This window comes from Anser anser (assembly GCF_964211835.1).
Source record: "Anser anser genome assembly, chromosome: 9".
Classification (NCBI taxonomy): Eukaryota; Metazoa; Chordata; class Aves; order Anseriformes; family Anatidae; genus Anser; species Anser anser.
In genome coordinates this window covers 7,166,433-7,184,949 of record NC_139729.1, presented here as the reverse complement: position 1 = coordinate 7,184,949, position 18,517 = coordinate 7,166,433, and the positions used below count along the sequence as shown (strand labels likewise).

At 37.8% G+C, this 18,517-nt stretch overlaps 1 protein-coding gene across 5 annotated transcripts in view; it reads left to right on the top strand.

Annotated features, from left to right (window-relative positions):
* Nucleotides 1-18,517, top strand: part of ACSL3 (acyl-CoA synthetase long chain family member 3) — a 47,549-nt gene that overhangs the window by 13,420 nt on the left and 15,612 nt on the right. For all 5 annotated transcript variants that reach the window (XR_014588258.1, XM_083848982.1, XM_083848984.1 and 2 more), the window contains 4 exons: nucleotides 1,988-2,409; nucleotides 8,404-8,581; nucleotides 14,889-14,998; nucleotides 16,743-16,881. Coding sequence is in view for 4 of the 5 variants with exons in the window: in XM_083848982.1 (XP_083705108.1) it covers nucleotides 2,059-2,409; nucleotides 8,404-8,581; nucleotides 14,889-14,998; nucleotides 16,743-16,881 (778 nt within the window). In the remaining variant the exon portion in view is untranslated. The remainder of the gene's footprint in view (nucleotides 1-1,987; nucleotides 2,410-8,403; nucleotides 8,582-14,888; nucleotides 14,999-16,742; nucleotides 16,882-18,517) is intronic.

Below are 18,517 nucleotides of genomic sequence, written 5' to 3'. Positions count from 1 at the left end.
AGACACAAAGAACTTCTCCAGCTTTATAAGGAGAAAAGAAAAAACATGTCTTCTCTTCCTTTCCCTGAGTTGGGCCAGTCAAGTTTATAGTATGATGCATACCTTTCTGTAAAACGGGTGAACGTTTGTCTGGTGAACTCTGGATTCTGCTTTAAAACATCACATTCTATGCTGCCATCAACAGCAACATAATTTTTCTGGACTGCAGTAGCTTATTGGCTGGCACATGATTATTTCCATTAAGTATCCTTCAGTGACGGCCTAAGAACATAAGTCTCTTCAAACGATTACTGAATTTGCCCTTTAGCCTACTTAAGTGTTTTTTTATGTCATCACTTGGTTTTCCTTTGATCTGAAAATTAAAATATACGCATTGTTCCATTTTTGGTTTTAAATCCCTTTGCCCTGCTGCTGCTTGATCCCTTAAGTCTCTACTATGAAGAGCTCCCGTGCTTTAAGTATATATTGTCTGGGTGCTGTACTGCCTACAGTGAAGAAGTGTTAGTGGTGAGGTTACAGTAGCTTGTTAGGGAAGAAGTTGACATTGAAGTATTTTTGCTGGCATTCTAAGAAATTAATTTAGAGAAAGGTAGATAGAATTAATCCTATCCTACGAATGGAGGATATTGGATTGATTCCTTTAAAAAAGGACCTACAAATCTAAGATTCATAATGAAGCAAGTTTTCTTTCCATTACTGAATCATAGATAAGCATTATTTTTTCTTTTTTTAGCGTTTTCAAACTCAGTGAATGTTGTAAGACATCACCAGAAATGATACGGTATTGGCATTGTATTTTATGAATGAAAACTTCATTTAGGGAAAAAACAAACAAATTTGTGCATCTTACATATACATCAGTATTAGTTTTTTGATTTATGTTATTGCACTTAATGTAGTTGTATCAATACCTTTGAACAGTTAACTAAATTAAATGTATTTATAGTCAGACTGTTTGTTTCGCTTTTATGTGCAAAACAATTACTTTTGTAACTGGTAGCTCATTCACTGTTGCAGAAATTCATCTTCAGCCATTATGACAATTGGCCCCGATTTCCCATAATGATTTTAATTATTTTTTTGATTGTGTGGATCTTTTGTTTAGATAATTTATTTCCTCCGCAGTAGAACACATTAGGAAGTTGAATCATCATGTTTGTTAGATGTGATAAATGATAGTAAAAAAGAAAGTAAAAGTGGTACTGGTATTGTTAAGGACACTGGAAAAAGTTGCACAATCTCTTCATACTGTGGTTGCTAGGATTTGGGGGAATTTTTTAAAAACCATTTTCCAAAATTTATGAACTATTATGTAATTTATTATCATGTTTATTTACATTTCAAAAAAAAAAAGTGTTGATTGCATGCAAGTAGTAAGTCTGAAATCTTGCAACTAATGGAAAGTCCCTAGGAATTGAAGATTCTTAGGTAGGTGTCCCAATCTGCATGATGCTTGGAAGGCATTTGAACATACTTAGTGAGTAGGGTTCCCATTCATAGAATGGTAGCATTATTATTATTTTTTTTTTTTAGGGCTTGTATGGAGGTTGATTGTCTACAGTTGAAGGACATGCAGATCGCTAGTTAAGATAGGCATATAGGAGTTCTGGTGTGATTGGAGAGAATCTTTTGAAGATGTGAATGGTCTATATTTATCTCAAAATGTTATGTGATTATGTGTGTAATTTAATTAAAACCCCAAGTCCTTGAATTCCTTAACAATTCTGTATTTGTGTTGTACAGTATCAAAACAAAAATACTAATCAGTACTGCAGTCTGTTAAATGGGAATGGAAATGTTTCCTCTTCTATGGGTGTCTTGTGATGTTTGTGTTAACGATTAAGACTTTTAGCCTGATTTCTGCATAAAAAGGCCTACTTCTGATGTGGATTGTAATAACATGTCTGAAAATACCCCCCATCCCCCCAATGTATGTAGAGTTTACTGCTAAATTTTTCTTTTTTTTTTTTTCTTTCCCCCCCCCCAGGTCTTTTTGGATCCCTGTCTGATTGATCCATGTTGTCAGACTCTCCCTTGTAACCTTCAGAGGCCGCCAAAATGAAGCTGAAGCATAACATCAACCCCATTCTTCTGCAGTTTATAAACTTTATAATCTTGGTGTACTCGGTTGTAACGTACATTCCATGGTACATATTTTCAGGATCAAGGCAGGCTATAGCAAAAGCCAAGCAGGTTAAAGCTAAACCTGTGAATAACAGACCTGGGGGTCCGTACAGGTCTGTTAACAGTCTACATTGCTTAGCTTCAGTTTTATATCCTGGGTGTGATACACTCGACAAGGTTTTTAAGTATGCTAAAACGAAATTTAAGGACAAAAAGCTCTTGGGAACACGTGAAATCCTGAAAGAGGAAGATGAAATCCAACCGTCAGGAAAGGTTTTTAAAAAGGTGAGTTTTTGCTGTCTGCCTTCAAGATCTTTTTTCAAAGTGTTTGTTTTCTGTTGCAACAGTTCTAGCCCAGCAAAGCAAATTGTGTGAAAAAAGAAAGTTTCTCTGCTTAGATTATGTAGTTGTGGAAAGAATTAAGTTATATAATTCCCATAAAATAAATCTAAAACTTCTTTTTGCATTCTTGAGTAGGTATCCTTTGTTATAGTCTCAGCCAAAAAAAAAAGCACAAATGTGTTTATTTTTTTAAAAAAGGATTTAGCAGATGATGTAAGAGGCTTTAAAGTTTTTATTTTAGGTGAATAAAAAAGGTTTCCCTTTGTATTATTCTGAACTATATTAGATATAGTAGAGAAAATTAGTAGATGCTTTATACTCAGATGTGCCTTTTCAGTGAACTTAATTATAAATTAAGCATTTACAGTTTTACCCAACTACTCCTCTGCTAATCTGTAATCATAGTGTGGGGAGGGAGATGCAATTTCAGTATAAAACTTTGTTGTTTGGAGGGACTGAGGTTTTTGTAGGCTTTTAAGTTCAGGCCTGTGTTGTTGGTTGCTGATTCATGTTTGTTCAGAGGCATTTAAAAATACGGTTTTGCCTGAAGAAGCAAGTCAAGGTACTGTAAACAGGATATACATATATGTGCAAATAAGTGTTCAAGTTCTTTGCTTCTGTATTAGAAGTTAACTACATGCTCTTAAGACAATTCTTGGTTCAGATTAGTTTTCCTGTAGAAGAAAAAATTATATAATAAAGGATTCTTTAAACAATGCTAATTTTAATTCTGATATAGGAGATTAATGCTTAAAGTAGAATTTGGTTTATATCTCAATGCCTGGCAAAATTTAGTTATGTTTAAAATCTTTACAGAAGCTTTGTTAGTGAAACTTCCTCTCAGTCATTAGAGTTAAAATTAACTATGAGGTAAATGCTGTTTAACCTACGGTCTGGTTTGATGCATGTTTTCTTACTTCATTGCCCTGTAAAGAAACAGAAGTTTGTGTTGTGCAAACTGGGCTTCTGCGCACAGATCAGAACTTTGGCTGCGGGTGATCTGTGCTCTGTTCTTCAAATATAATTAGTAGCACAAGACTTAAGAACTTAGGAGTTTTAGCCTTTCCCATTATGCAAGCAATTCATTCCGAATAGTGGAAAGTTGAAGAATGTTGATGTTGACCTACTTAAATTACTTGTTTTTAGGCTCAGAAATTACTTAAGCTAGGTAATTCTATCTAAGCTTGACACAACAGTTCATTATGGTCGGTTACCATGCTCGCCCTAGCGGTATGCTGTTCCAGGTTGTGGCATTATCATGTAACTGTACTTTTTAAAATTTTATTTTTCCGTTAGGAATACAGTGTTTCTTAATATCTCATAGCATGTTTTAGCAAGTGAGTAAACATGAAGATTTCACAAGGTGCCTTTGCTTCTGAACGTTAGGGTTCTTTTCCTTTGAATTTTCTCTTTCATACCATATATCTTTGTTATTGCTTGGTTCCCTTTAGTGAAGGCAAAGTCTAAGGTTTATTTGGTGCAGGTTTTTGAAAAGGTACATGACAGTTCTTAATTCTTATGTGTAATGCATATAATTTGTATATCTTACAGGAGTTGCAAAACTTGTTATTTATTTATTTCATTCCAGAAATTGAACGGAGTGGTGGGAATGACTGATACATTTTTCTGAGGTCATCTGCAAGCCAGTGGCAGATCTCAATGTAGATCATGGATCTGTGTACTGAATTGCATAATCTATTAGAAGGTGTCTTTCTGATGTGCAAATTGCACAGTTAGATTAGCCTAATTAATGAGAAATTATTTGGGTAAATAAATATCCCCTGAAAGTGAGCTTCTGATTCTTAGAAAAACTAAGCGTATTCACACTTAGTAACTCGCACTAGCAAAAATTATTTAAAGCTAGATATTTAACATCTTTAAGATCATGTACTACTGTAATATCTTCTGAGAGCAATGGTATCTGTGATAATCCGTAATTTCTTGAATTTTTGTGATCTTGTTTGTAAGAGTTATTCCTTTTTACTGGCCAAAAAATCAGAAATTCATAGACATTAACTAAAAAAACAACAAAAACATTAAATGCAAAGCGCGCAGAAGAAAATAAATTTTCCTATGTAGTCAATGTTTCTGTTTCCTTCTATGATGTCCTTTAATACAAAGATTTGACAGCATACCTAATATAAATTTCATAAAAAATGTTTTAATGTTGGGATGAAATAACCTACTATTAATTTCATAAAGTATGTATTCAAGTCAGGATAAAATCCTTGAGTTAAGATGTAAGAATTTGAGAAAGAAGTGTGGAGTTTATAAGTTTAAATTTTTTTTTTGATGCCTATAGATGAACTTTATTCTGTTGGTTAATTATTTTGTATGACCTTAGCTACAGGTTTCGTTGTCATGTGCTTGATTTCATATATGTTGGTATGTGGATTTTGCTTTGCTTGTAGATTTCTGCTCTATTTTCATAGTTTTCTGGAGGTGTCTTTTTTCATTTGTTTACTTTAGTTTGTTGCTTTTTTTTTTTTGAAAAGGATTAGTAATGAAGAGCAGCATTAGTGGAAACATAGTAAATAAGACACAATGTCGAAAAGAAGACATGATTTTGGTAGAGGAAAGGGATGCTTCTAAAACCTGCCAGGCTCTTTTGAAACAGTAGGCACGTGAGCAGGAGTGGTCCAGTTGAGGTGGTGTACTTTGGTGTCCACAAAATGTTTGCAAAGAGCGTCACCAAAGAGGTTAAAGAGCCTGCAGTTTCATAGCCTTGTCCTGGTCTAGTCAGTGCAAACAAAGGCAGGAAATAAAGCATGAGGGTAGTTATCTGGTGCTTATGGTGGCAGGAGTTTCATAATATAAAATCTGTGCTCTTTAACACTTTCATAAAAAATCTGGAAAGAGGGAGATGAGCAGCAAGGTAGCAACATTGTTCCTCGTAAGAAATGGTGCTAAGGTTAGCTGGTATTGAAATCTGCTGTGGGGCTGCAAGAAGGTTCTTGCCATGACAAGTCGTTGAGCAGCACAAGGGTAGTTGATGATGATGAAAAACATAGGGTGCTCTTATGTAAATAATACTTCAGGGTGTTTTTTTTTCCCCTAGAATTGTTCAGTAGCAATCCATGTTTTCATGTAAAATAAGGCCAAAAGTAGACATTGCAAAGAACCTCTTTTTGCATTTTTAATACATTTTTCTACAAGGAAATATGTTTAACTTGGGATTAGTGGATTTCAAATTGTAGCTGAGATTCTTTGAGCCTTATAAGCTACTCTTCAGAAGATTGTGAGTGGTGACTGAGGTTGGGTAGCTTTGTGACTCTCTATGCACCTGCTGTTTCTTTGAGAACATTTTATGATACTTTCATACTAAGGATGTGAATACAGTTGCCCTAAAGTCCAGGTTAAAAAAATGTTAATCTTGTAGCAATAACTTATTCTTTAATAGTTTGACAGCTTTCCAAATATTAACACAGTACTGATATTTAATAATATTGTCCAGTGCACTGAAGTATATAATTTAAATATTTTAATAACTTGCAACTAAGTGCGTTTAAAAACTGAGTGCACTAGAGGGCAGTATTTTTCTATTAATATGCTATTTCTAAGAAAACATTCAGAGGTTCTGTTGCTTCTGATTTAATGCTTGGTTTTGTATGTCTGTTTAATCAGTTACAAATAATGTTGGCTTCTTGGGCCCTTCTCTTGCAAACTCTTGGACCGTTATTTTCTTTACATGTGTAAGTAGTTACCAAGCAGGAAGAAGTTCTGAAAGTTGTAAAATAAAGCATGTGTGTGAACACTCAAAAGATTATGGTGCTTACCATCAGTCTTAACAGCTGTTTACAGTACAAACTGTACATGGAAAAAATATTTGTGAAAAGCTGCTGAGGGAAGGGCCAAGAAGAGAGATGCATTTGGAGACCAGTACTCAAACATAAGGGTGAGAGAAACCAAAACCTGCTGTATATTCCTCAAAGGAAGCGTATAGGGATGCCCAAAAGAAAGGGGCATACGGACAGAGGCAGTATATGAATATGTAATAGGGAGGGGATAGAGGACATGAGAATTTCAATACGTGGAAAGCAGCAGCAAAGGTAGACGTCAACATAGCCTGATCGGAAGAGGCCACACATCAGTGTTCTTCAGAAATGTAGCTTCCAATGTGTTAGGCCCTTTCTGTGGATTGTTTAATGCCTTAAGAAAGGAAAGCAGCAGTAAGGCCTTCTGATACCATTCTGTAAGTGGTGTAAGGTGGTGGAAACTGAAGAGTTTTATCGAGAATTTGCAAGTCTGTCAAAAATACTGAGTCTGGGGGAAAAATGCCCCAAATTGAAATAAGAATTTGAAATAACTGAAGTTTTAATGGACTGGAAAATGTGCAATATTTTTTTTTGGAAACATTAAAATATTTCCACACCAGAACTACCTTAGTGTGTCAACCAGATGAAGTCCTAGGTCCTCCTTGGCATCCGACCAGCGAGTCGGTGCCGGTACCCAGGCACTGCCCGTGGTGTTGCGTGTGACCAGGCAGCATCTCTGCTGTGGTTCTCTACCAGGTACAGCAGAGGAATTGGCAGTGACCTTAAGGTTTTGGGCTCTTGAACAGCCTGCTTGCCAGTGAAGCAAACTTCCTGTAAATAAGACAGGAAATCCTGAGCAGATAATCCATGTGAGATGTGTCTATTTTTTGGCGGAATCGCTGAGTATTGCAGTTGATGGCAAATATTGTTTTCCCATTTTGATAAATATTTTCTAATGAAAATACTTGTGAAATTTCTAAGCATCTTCCTCTATGCCTATCATGAGTTAAGAAAGCATTGTCTTGCAGAACATGTATGTTAATGGACAATATGCAACAAGGCTGTAGTGAGTACAACTCAGTTATTCACAGGTAAACATCAGCAGTGTGGAAAAGTGTTTTGATAAAAGAATTCTATTAGAATTTATTTTTCTGTTCTATTAAAATTTGAGAGAGATTTTCAAATCCATTTTGTTAGGAAGTTTGGAAATACAGCCTTATTAGAGATGTCAGAAAAGTTAGATTTTATAGCCTACAACTTCAAAATTTAGTTAAATTTGAAAAATTAAATCTGGAAAACAGAACAGGGTGATGAGGGAGAAGTTTTTTTTGTTGTTGTCTTTTTTTATTAATGCATTGTAGTGAAAGGAAAGGTCTGAAATAATTGACCAATGAAAATGATATGTTTCAAAATTGTCAGGGTGCTTGTATAACTAGACGGGTAAGGTATAATCATTTAGACTTTGAATTTTCAGTGCAAACCATTTTGTAGTGCATCTGTATGTGAAAATTTCTAGGATATCCTCAAAATAACATGTCGCTCTTTGAGAAAATGGTACCGTAAGGTGCAAGTGTACGCACAGAAACCTGTTAGATAGTGAACTGTAAATTCATATCCAATTTTCCTGTGCAACAGCTTTCCCGTGATGAAGAAAAATGAGATTGCTTAACTTTTTCCACATGGCTTTTCAGTGCTGATATTTGCCAGTAATTTCCTGTCCAGTCTGCTGTCCCACTTTTGTTTAGCAGTAAAAAACGGCAAGAAGATTACTCTTCCCCCGACATTAGTTTCAGAACAAACAAAGGGAAGGGAATTTCACAATTTCTGACCGAGAATCCATTGATCCAGTGCTTTCTGAATTCCAGTTTCCTTGGAGTTTTTCATCAGATTAACACCTAAGTATCATATCTGCGTAGGACACAGTGGGAATAGGGTGTTCTCCTATTGTGAAAACAGCAACAAAGGTGGTGACGTGCATAGAGGTGTCGCAGTATTTGTGTTGGAACTTCCACAGCCCCTGTAATCTTGGCGAAGAACATTATTCATTATATTGAATAAACTGGTGTTATAATTCAAACAACTTTTACTTCAAACATCTGTGACTTATTCATGTGGATAAAGATGAAGTAGGACATATGCTAAGGCTTTTTGTTTTCTAAATTGAATTTATTATCCTTATTAGGTCATCCTTGGCAAATACACCTGGCTTTCATATGAAGATGTATATGTTAAAGCTGTTAATTTTGGAAATGGCTTAGCAGTGTTGGGTCAGCAACCAAAGACCAACATTGCTATCTTCTGTGAGACTAGAGCTGAGTGGATGATTGCAGCACAAGCCTGCTTCATGTGCAACTACCAGCGTAAGTATGAGGCTTTCCTAAGATTTTGATGTCTTTTAACCTAACAGTACAATCTGAAAATAAACCTTTTTCTTCACCTTACACACTAATAAAAGTTTATATGATGTTTATATAGAACACTTAAAAATTAAAAACAAACCCACAAAACTGCATAAGGTAGAAACGGTGTACTTGGTAGTTGCTTTACTAAATGGGGAAACCTGTATGTGTTTGCAGCTGGAGTATGGTTTCAGTAAATACATCGTGTTCAATGAATTTCTGAGAGAGGTTTGTTTTCTTCTAATCTCAAATCAGTACAGATTCCCAAGTTCCTAAAAACAAACAAACAAAAATCACACATGAATGCGTTGACTCAATTTAAGGAGTTGACGTCAAACCTTCATCTGTGCCTGTAAGTTTTATTTTAACTGGGCATTTTGTCAGTTCTTCAATTTTGATTTTAGTTAAACACATTAACTCTAAAAAGTGAAAAGGAATGAGTAGGTCATGAACTTACTTTAGAGAGCTCTTTCTGATTAAAAATTTGCTTAGTAACTCCTCTACCGAGCTATAAGACACTGCTTAATTCATACCTTAAGCAGAGCCTGATACTTTTTTATTTTGCTTTCTCTTCTTTCTGCCTCTTGACTTTCTCATAGTCTATTCTGTCATTTACTGAATTCTAATATTACTTGAATGCTAATCTGAGACTTTGTCTGAGAATGGCCTTGAGTCCTACTTGCTACTTCAGACACTTTGCTGTCCTATGTTTAGTTTTGGTGAGCTATTTAAAGTCAGTCTCACTCTCATTGATAGTATCTGGTTTAATCGTACAGTAACTGGATCCTTAACCCTGGCAGTGGTCTGAGACTCAGCCCTCTGAGCTGGACAATGCTCCTTATTTTCTCACGCAGTGACTGTAAGAGAGATGTCTTCTGGGCTCTTCTGTCTGGTGACAGTCCAGCTTCTGGTTGCTGATCCTTTAGTCCTATGGGATTTCATTGCTGAGACCACTAAGAGTGGGGCAATGCAGATTCAGTTCAAGGAGGAGAAGGTGCTTTCCTGGCAGTTTGGTGCTGGATGTGTACAGGGGCTGGTTGCAGGCTGTGCTGGAGGTGCCTTTTGAGGGGCAGCAGAACAGGGCGTTGTGGCTGGAGCTGTCCTCACACAGCTTCACTTCGCAGCGCGGCACACAGACAGATGTACGGCCAGGCTGCTCCGCTCTCCTCATGTGAGTCACATAAAGGGCCACGGTGGTGTTGAAGATGCCTCTCAGCCAAGGCAGAAAGCCTGCTGTGTGCCCTAACCTGGCCTGAGCATAGGCACAGGGATATGTGCAGGAGCTCTAGGCCTAAGTTTCTTGTGAAGAAACCCATCGAGTGCTGATCTTGGCTTGGTATAGGCGTTATTTTCTAATGTCCATTTCATCGCCATGCCTTAATATGCCATCCACATAATTGAAGGCCTGTGGTGGGGGCATTCTCAGGGGAGCATTCCTTATTTTCACAAAGGACACCTTAAAAGCTGCTGTTCCTTGTGGGCTTTGGCCTCTCCTGTCCCATACCATGTTTAATCTTCTTTACTAAGAACCAGGTCATAAAATTCAGATGTGCAGGAATTTCTGGTTTGCTACCAACCTACACTGAAGATGTGTATCACGCAGATTTTGGAAGCAAACCTAGCAGAATTGTATCTAAAATGATCACTCTCTGCGCTAACCATTTGCTTGATAAGCCATAGAGTTACGACTATATAGCAGTTTTTTTGTTGTTATGGTTATTTTGTGTATTCCCTTATGCTATATTATCCCCTCAGCTTTAAGGGTCAGGTTGTTTACAGGATAAGCTGCAGTAGCTCGTACCTTTTCCACATCTGCCTCTTTGCCTTCTATGATGAGATGACTGTCTCTCTGGGCAAGGGGGAAAAGTGGATACTGTGACTTTAGCAGGGTCTCTGGTACAGTCTCCTATAGCGTCTGCTCAGCTAACTAGAGAGAGAGAGACTGGATGAGTAGATCACACAGTATCACAGTATCACAGATTTCTAGGTTGGAAGAGACCTCAAGATCATCGAGTCCAACCTCCGACCTAACACTAAGTACTCCACTAAACCATATCGCTAAGCTCTACATCTAAACGTCTTTTGAAGACCTCCAGGGATGGTGACTCCACCACCTCCCTGGGCAGCCCGTTCCAATGCTTAATAACCCTTTCGGTAAAGAAGTACTTCCTAACATCCAACCTAAAACTCCCCTTTCGCAACTTTCGCCCATTCCCCCTCGTCCTGTCACCAGGCACATAGGAGAACAGACCAACCCCCACCTCTCTACAGCCTCCTTTCAGGTAACTGTAGAGAGCGATGAGGTCGCCCCTGAGCCTCCTCTTCTCCAGGCTGAACAAGCCCAGCTCCCTCAGCCGCTCCTCGTAAGACTTGTTCTCCAGACCCCTCACCAGCTTGGTCGCCCTTCTCTGGACTCGCTCGAGCACGTCCATGTCCTTCCTGTAGCGAGGGGCCCAAAACTGAACACAGTACTCGAGGTGCGGCCTCGCCAGAGCCGAGTACAGGGGCACAATCACTTCCCTCGACCTGCTGGCCACACTGCTTCTTATACAGGCCAGGATGCTGTTGGCCTTCTTGGCCACCTGAGCACACTGCTAGGTGATACAGTGGATGGAGAATTCCTTAGACCGTTAGCTGAAAAGCCTATGATCAGCAGTACAGAGTTAGCTGCCAGCCTTTTGGGATTGATGGTGAGACCATTGTTGTTTAATGCCTTTATTGAGGAGGGACCTTGCTGGCTGGAGAAGTGGGCTGACAGGAACTTCGTCAAGTTCAACACAGGCAACTACAAATTCCTGCACCTGTACTAAAATAACAGCATGTACCAGTACAGACTGGGACAAAGTTGGGAGGAGAGCAGCTTGCACAAAAGGACCTGCAGGTCCGTGTGGACAGTGAATTAAACGTGAGCACGTCGTGTGTCTTTGCAGTGAAGGCCATCAGCATCCTGGGCAGTGGTAGCACAAGTGTAGCAAGTAGGTTCAGGGAAGTGAGCCTTCCCTTCTGTTTGAACACTGCTGAGACCAGATCCAGAGTGCTGTGTCCAGTTTGGGGCTTCCCTGTAGAAGAAAGACAATGATGTGTTGGAATGAGTCCAGTGGAGGGCTGCCAGGGTGATGAAGGGGTTGGAAAACATGACGTATGAGGAGAGGCTGATAGAAAGGGTCTGCTCAGCATTAAGACAAGTGAGTTGAGATCTCAGTGCTGACTAAATAAATCTACATAATGGGAACATGCAGGGGGCGAAGCCAGACTCTGCTCAAAGGTGTGTTCTGATAAGACAGGAGGCAACAGACATGAGTTGAAACACAGAAATGTTTGATTAGATAATAGGAAAAACTTGTTCCCTGTGAGGGTGCTTAAATACCAGAACAGGAGCTCAGCAGCGTTGTGAAATCTCCATCCCTGGAGATGCTCAAAACTGAGCACCCTGCTCTAATGACCTCTTTTGAGCAGGTGGTTGGACTGTGTGATCTTCCCAGGTGCCCTCCTACCTAAATTCGGTATTTTTGATCCTCTCTTCATTGAGTGACTGCTGTTAATGTTCCTTCCAGAGCAGAGATTTATCTGCACAGGCTGTTCTCAAATGTGTTGCTTTGTAACTAGGCTTCTAGTACACCGTGTCAGTTCCATTTTAGCACTTTTGGCATATTAGATTCTCAGTGACTGTCCTGGGAATAAAATAAAAAGGCTTGCATCAGTTGTTCTAACATTGGAAGTGAAGTACATTTACGAATACTAGGAAGACTTCGTAATTTGGGGAAAAAAAATTAAGATAGTGAGTGGATGGATGTCGTGTGTGGAATGGTATGCATATGCTTTTGGTTTTGTTGGGCTAATGTTTTAAATTCCCCTGTTGAGACGTGCTTCAGCACACTGTCTGCTGTCTGACGTGGTATTTAGCATGTGAGCTGTATGTCATCTTACGTGGAGTTGTGACCTGTGTGTTGGCAGGTGATAATGTTACCCTGCAGCATTCATGCGGTCGTTTTGCTGAATGAATGATAAAACTCAGTTTTTGTTGAAGTAGTAGTGTGGCAAGGCATTGCAAAATTGCCTATATTAACACTTTTCAGTTTTCAGGTATCACGACTGCTAACTGCAACTGCTCTGGTAGTGTTGTGACACTTTCTGAACATGAAATGTTTTAAATCTGATGGTACATGCACAGAATTTTTGCTAACAGAACAGGTTCACGTGCTTTGTACCTGGTGCTGGAGAGAGTGTCTTTTGTATTTGAGAATTAAAATGGAAAAAGTCATTTTTATGTTGTGTATTACTCACACAGAAAAAGTGGTTTGATGATGAGAAATACTCTATGTTCTTGTTTGTTATTTTAGCATCATTTGAAACTATGTAAGTCTTGCATTTGCCAGAGGTAGAATGGGATTGTTAGTTGAAAAATAGGGAAAAACGCTAAAAAAGAGTGATATCTGTAGCAGAGATTGAAATTTGTTTTGAATTTAAGACTTGCTTTTAATATTGCATATGTAAAGATAAGCACAAAAGATAATCCCTTTGGGATTTGGTATATCTTCAAGACAAAAAGGAAGGGAGGGCTAATGCGTAAACAATTTTCAGATGTGCTGGAAAAAATTTTAGGTGCTAATATGGAGAAGTGAGAATTTCACAGGTCAGTCACTGCTCGATTTCTTCCTCTCCATGACATCATTCGTGGACAGACACCATTTTATAAATGGTATATGTCTGTTTCTTTTCTCTGTCACATAACCCTAGGTTGTTTTTGATGTATTTATTTTGTTGATGAGTAATTAATTATATAAATGGTTAGTTTGGAGATTCTACTTTCGAAGCAGTGTGGCGTTTCGGTTGTGCTTGTTGGCTCCCAAGCCAAACTGAATTTCTGCTAGATGTTTATATAACAGGGGTCACCGAAGTAAGTAGGGAGAGCTCGTGGGAACTAGTAGAGGCACTCTTCTGGACTTTGCTCCCACCAAATTAAAGAAAACACAGTGCATGTGCATTTGCCCTGCAACAGTTCTGAACTATGATAGACTGTTTTAAGGAGGAAAAAATAAGTAGAGGTCAGCTATTTACTTCTCTGTGTAAGAAATGTCTGCTGCTGAGTTCTTCCTTACTCTGCTGTACTGAGTTAATAATACTGATTTTAAATCCTCAGGATACAATGGAGTTTGATCTTCTGCTGCAGTACAGCCCTAATTTGTAATAGGGTGTCTTGTTCTAATAATTATTGCTATGTTGAAGTTTTCAGCTAAATTTAGTTAAATAAATTCAGATACTTAATGTGATAGGACTTCCAGCACTGATGTTGTAATTCTCAGTAGTTGTGATATCTGATCTTTAAAGTTTTTCAAGATGTGAGCTGTAGTAAAGTGCTATTCCCCTATTTAGCATTCTGCTTGGAAAACAGGAAATCACTTTTTTTTTTTGAGAGTAATACCTCTCTTCCTTTCTGAGCTGCCTTTTTTTCCCCCGGCCTCTGCCTTTCTTTTCTCACGCAGATCCCATAAAAATGGCAGGAAATGAAATCTGGTTTTAAAATCGTTAATCTGAAATAACTGTGGTTTAACACTCTATCACTAATGAGCTGCCCTTAAATACCAGAAATGTAGTTTTTCTGAGAGTCAGTCTCCTCAATGTTTTCTTACCTTACTATTCTGTATTCTCATGATGTCAGTTCAATGCTGTGACTGTGGTGATTAAACCTTAATTTTGTTGCTTTAAATAGATGGGAGAGTATGATAGTCACAGATTTATTACCAAGTAAGAGAACTAATCTGCCGATAAGATGTACAACAATAGTCTAATAATTTCTTCTTAGCAGTCTGTTGTACGAGGCTAGTGACAAGAGTATACGAATTCTGAAAAGTCAAATAAATAGTTTCTTACCTGTGTACAAAAGGACTGTAAAACAGTGTATTTATTAAATTGAGAACAGATGTGTACTTTTAAAATAGTAAAAACCGTGAAGATGAGAGAGCAGATCTAGAAGAGAATTACGTAGGGTAATGTGGTTTTATACTACAAACCAGAGCTTGGAAAGTAGCAAACAGTCACACATACAATATTTGCTCTTTGTTCCCCCTGTGAATAACTGAAAATTATGCTGTATTTAAATACACATAATGTGTATTTTTAAAGTACAAAACTACACCACCTTCCTATTAGTTGACAAATAGTTTTACTGTTCTGCCTAACTTAGTACAGGTTAATCTCAGCCCTTTGTTATAAAACTGAATGTGAAAGCGTAAAACAAAGATTCACCTGTTCTTTTTCTTTGTTTCAGTTGTTACTCTGTACGCTACTCTAGGAGGTGCAGCAATAGTACACGGGCTCAATGAAACGGAGGTGACCACCATCATTACTAGTAAAGAATTGATGCAAACAAAATTGAAGGTCAGAAAGCTTATTTATGTGTGCCTTTCTCCAGTGTATCTCATTGTTAAACGGCCTGGTAGCTGTATGGAACAACGATTTATTGCCTTTCTGTAGTGCAGACAGTTCTTACAGAACACGAATTTTGTATCTATCTTCATATACAGAAAAAAAATAGTTAACTTTGGGATTTAAGCTCCCAAATGACTTCTGAGAACAAGATGAGCTATTTGCACTACTGAAGAGCTGTAATCCTGCCTGGAACAACACCTTTACAAGGAAATTCTGTGGTTTTTGGGTGGATTTAGTGCCTGTAAAATCAACAGTTTGAAGGAAATATGAAGAACAGAAAAATGTATGAACTATATATGAATAGCTAAAAGTGATCATACTACTTGGACGTTTTCCCAGGAGAGAATGGCTCTTAAATGTAAAGACAAATGCTCGGAGAGTTAGAACTCTTTTCTAGCGCAGAGAAAGCTTAACGAACATCAGTATAGTCCAAAAAAAATTCCCCCCCCCCCAAATGTATTTTGTGTTTAATTGAATATTTTCTGTTAAATAAATCCCAACAACATGATAAGAGTAATTAAGGGTTTTAATTTCATGCCTTAACCAATTGTGATTCTGGGCAATTGGGAGGCTGCAGAAACTTAGATGCCTTGCTTCAAACTCCAAAGTGCTGTAAATGATCAGTGAAGTTCCTTAACTGGTTTCATAAGAACTTCTCAGACCCAGTTGCTCCTTTCTCCAGAGGTTTAGGTCTTTAAGAGTATGAGCGAGTTAGTATCAGCTGCTGATTATTGTGTATTAATTGTTCCATGGTTAACTGTCCAGGGCATCTACAGGCCTGTAGCACTTAGAGTTCTTACAATTTATGTAACTTACCCCTGCGTTGTCTCTGCCAGTCCAAGAGGTCTACGAAACAAGTGATGTGTGGTAACTTTGTGGTGGTCTCTTTATTTGGCAAAACTCGGAGTGCAGGATACCCACTGTTTTCTGAGACCTTACTGACCCAGATAGAATACGGAGCTGGAAAAACAAACCTGCATGAGTCTGGTCATAGTGTGTTTTGGAGGAACTAGACCTTTCACGTAGAGTTGTTGTTTAATTAAAAGCTCTGCAATATTGCTGCATGTTGAGAGAGAATTTTCCAAGCCTTATGTTTTTCTCTCAAGTTATTAGACTATATGTACTGCAAGCTGAAATAAATGTGCATTGTAAGAGAATGAATTTCATCCGCTAGAGATGATGATTATATCTTCTTTCTCTGGAACTTTGATAACTGTCTGAAAACTTGGGTTTTGTTTGAAATATTTAACTATTGCTTAAGTAATCATTTTATGTATTTTTGCTTGCTGTTGGTTATTTTAAACAGCATAGTAAACAAGGAGTAACCAAAGTATTGTCATGAACTCGGTGTCGCCAGCTGCCCAGGACCTTTTCTTCTCAGTGTTCTGTGAGAGTGGAAAGTCAGTTATCTCTTCTGATCTTCATAGTCTTATTTGTGGGCTTTTCTTGAAATAAGACCCAGATTAGTAAATGGATGGAAAATAATTTGGACTTCTAGGTGGAAAGTTCAATTAATCCCACATATCTAAATGTGGAAAGTTTCAAGCTTTGCAGCTATTTGAGCTAGATAGGTTTATCCTCTGATATTGTAAATAAATGTTCAGATATTTTGTCTTTTTTAACGTGTGTAATAGATAAATTTCTTTTTTTCTTGTTGGCACAAATTTCATGATTGATGTCTGAATTTCCACAGGAAATTGTTTCTCAAGTTCCGCTGCTGCGACATATTATTACAGTGGACGGCAAACCAACAACATGGTCAGAGTTTCCCAAGGGTGTCATTGTTCACACTATGGCTTCCGTGCAAGCTATGGGTGCCAAGGCAGATGCTGGTAGGTTCTCTCTTCTTTCCTTTTGGATCATGTAAATTATTGTCCTACTTTGACCCTGTTGAGTAAATTTGGGAAAATTGCATGTCTCAGAAAATTATGCAGTGGATAAAATGCTTTTAATAAAAGCAGTCTTCTCCACAAGTATCGTGTATGTCAAAGAATAATTTTTAGCATATCTGTTTAGACCAGGATAGAAATTTAGCATGCATTCTTATGATCAGATGAATTAAAAACAGGTTATTTAGAACACACAGAGGAAATACTTCTGCATTTTATAGCAAAAGGCATCAGTAATACACTACCAGTAAATTCACAAATAACAAAATGTAAAACAGCTATTTAAACCGGGTAGAACTTGGTCACGGTTATTATAAGTCTGATAGTCTCAATCTACTATATAATTTTCTTGAAATTTATTTCCAAACGATGTAACAGTCTTAGAGTTAGAAATAAAGAATTTCAGAAGGTGTTTTAACTATCTTGTCATAACAAATTTTTACTCTTAGCTCTGAAGGGCTGCTAAATCTAGTATCTTAAGGTTTCATTATATTCAATAGTTGCTTTTGTTCTTGTTCTTTGTGTTTTCAGAGTCTTCTAATCATTGAAGGCACATGGCTGTTGCAATGAATTTTGTTTTAGGAGTGGGATGGGTGTTTAATCTGCCTGCTGTTGAAGTTTAGGGGAATGGCAGTTGTGCTGCCAACATGATAACCTCTCAATTTTTTAAAAAGATTGTTTTCCCTTTTTGATGTACCAATTTTGTTTACTCTTAAAATTGTTTAAGAAAACACCAACAGAATAAATTATGGCTACAACTCATTAGCTCCTTGAGGCTTTTTGATGCATTTGCTATGTAACAAGGTGTCTAATCCTTCTTCCTCCAGTCTTTCAAACATTGCATGCAATAAAGGAACGTTACCTTTGTAGAGTTAACCACTCATAAATTATGGAATACTACAAGAAATTTTTTTTGGTCAAGCATGTTCTGCTTGTTACATTAAATCAATGAGGTTCTTGTTATGTTGTTTCCTCTCTGCCGGTCATTGCACAGGATGGACAGGGTTCAGTGAGTGGGAAGTATGCTTTCACTGTTCTCATTCAGTGTGTGTTTTGCCACATGTATTGTACATTATGCAGTTTTTCATCTGAGTATACGCAATTGTTTTCATATTTTCTTGCTTTCAGTGCAAGTATTTAAAAATGCTTTAATCCTATTAAAGCTATTGAACTTGAATATTTATAGAAATTGGAGGTCATGTTGGCCCAGCAGAGCCTTGCTGTGAGCGCTGAGATGAGGCAGCGTGTTACTCCTCTGCTGCAAGTGCATGACAAAGTAGCTTTGCAAATGGGGATTTGCCTTGTGCCAGCTTGGAACCATTGCAGCATAGCTTCATAAGCATATGGAGCTCAGTGGCGTTTTGGAGAAGTCAAAGATCTGCCCATTTTTCTGTCTTCGTCAGGAATACAGGAAACGTAACAGGAACCAAGTTGTCTCCTAGGCTAGGGCAATCACTGGAAGTATTGCTCAGCTCACACAAAGAAGTCCCTGCTCTTTATGAAGGCACTTAAGCTTGCCCACAGTCCTTTCAGAAATGAAAGCAAAATGTAATGTCAATAGTCATGTTATATTAGAACA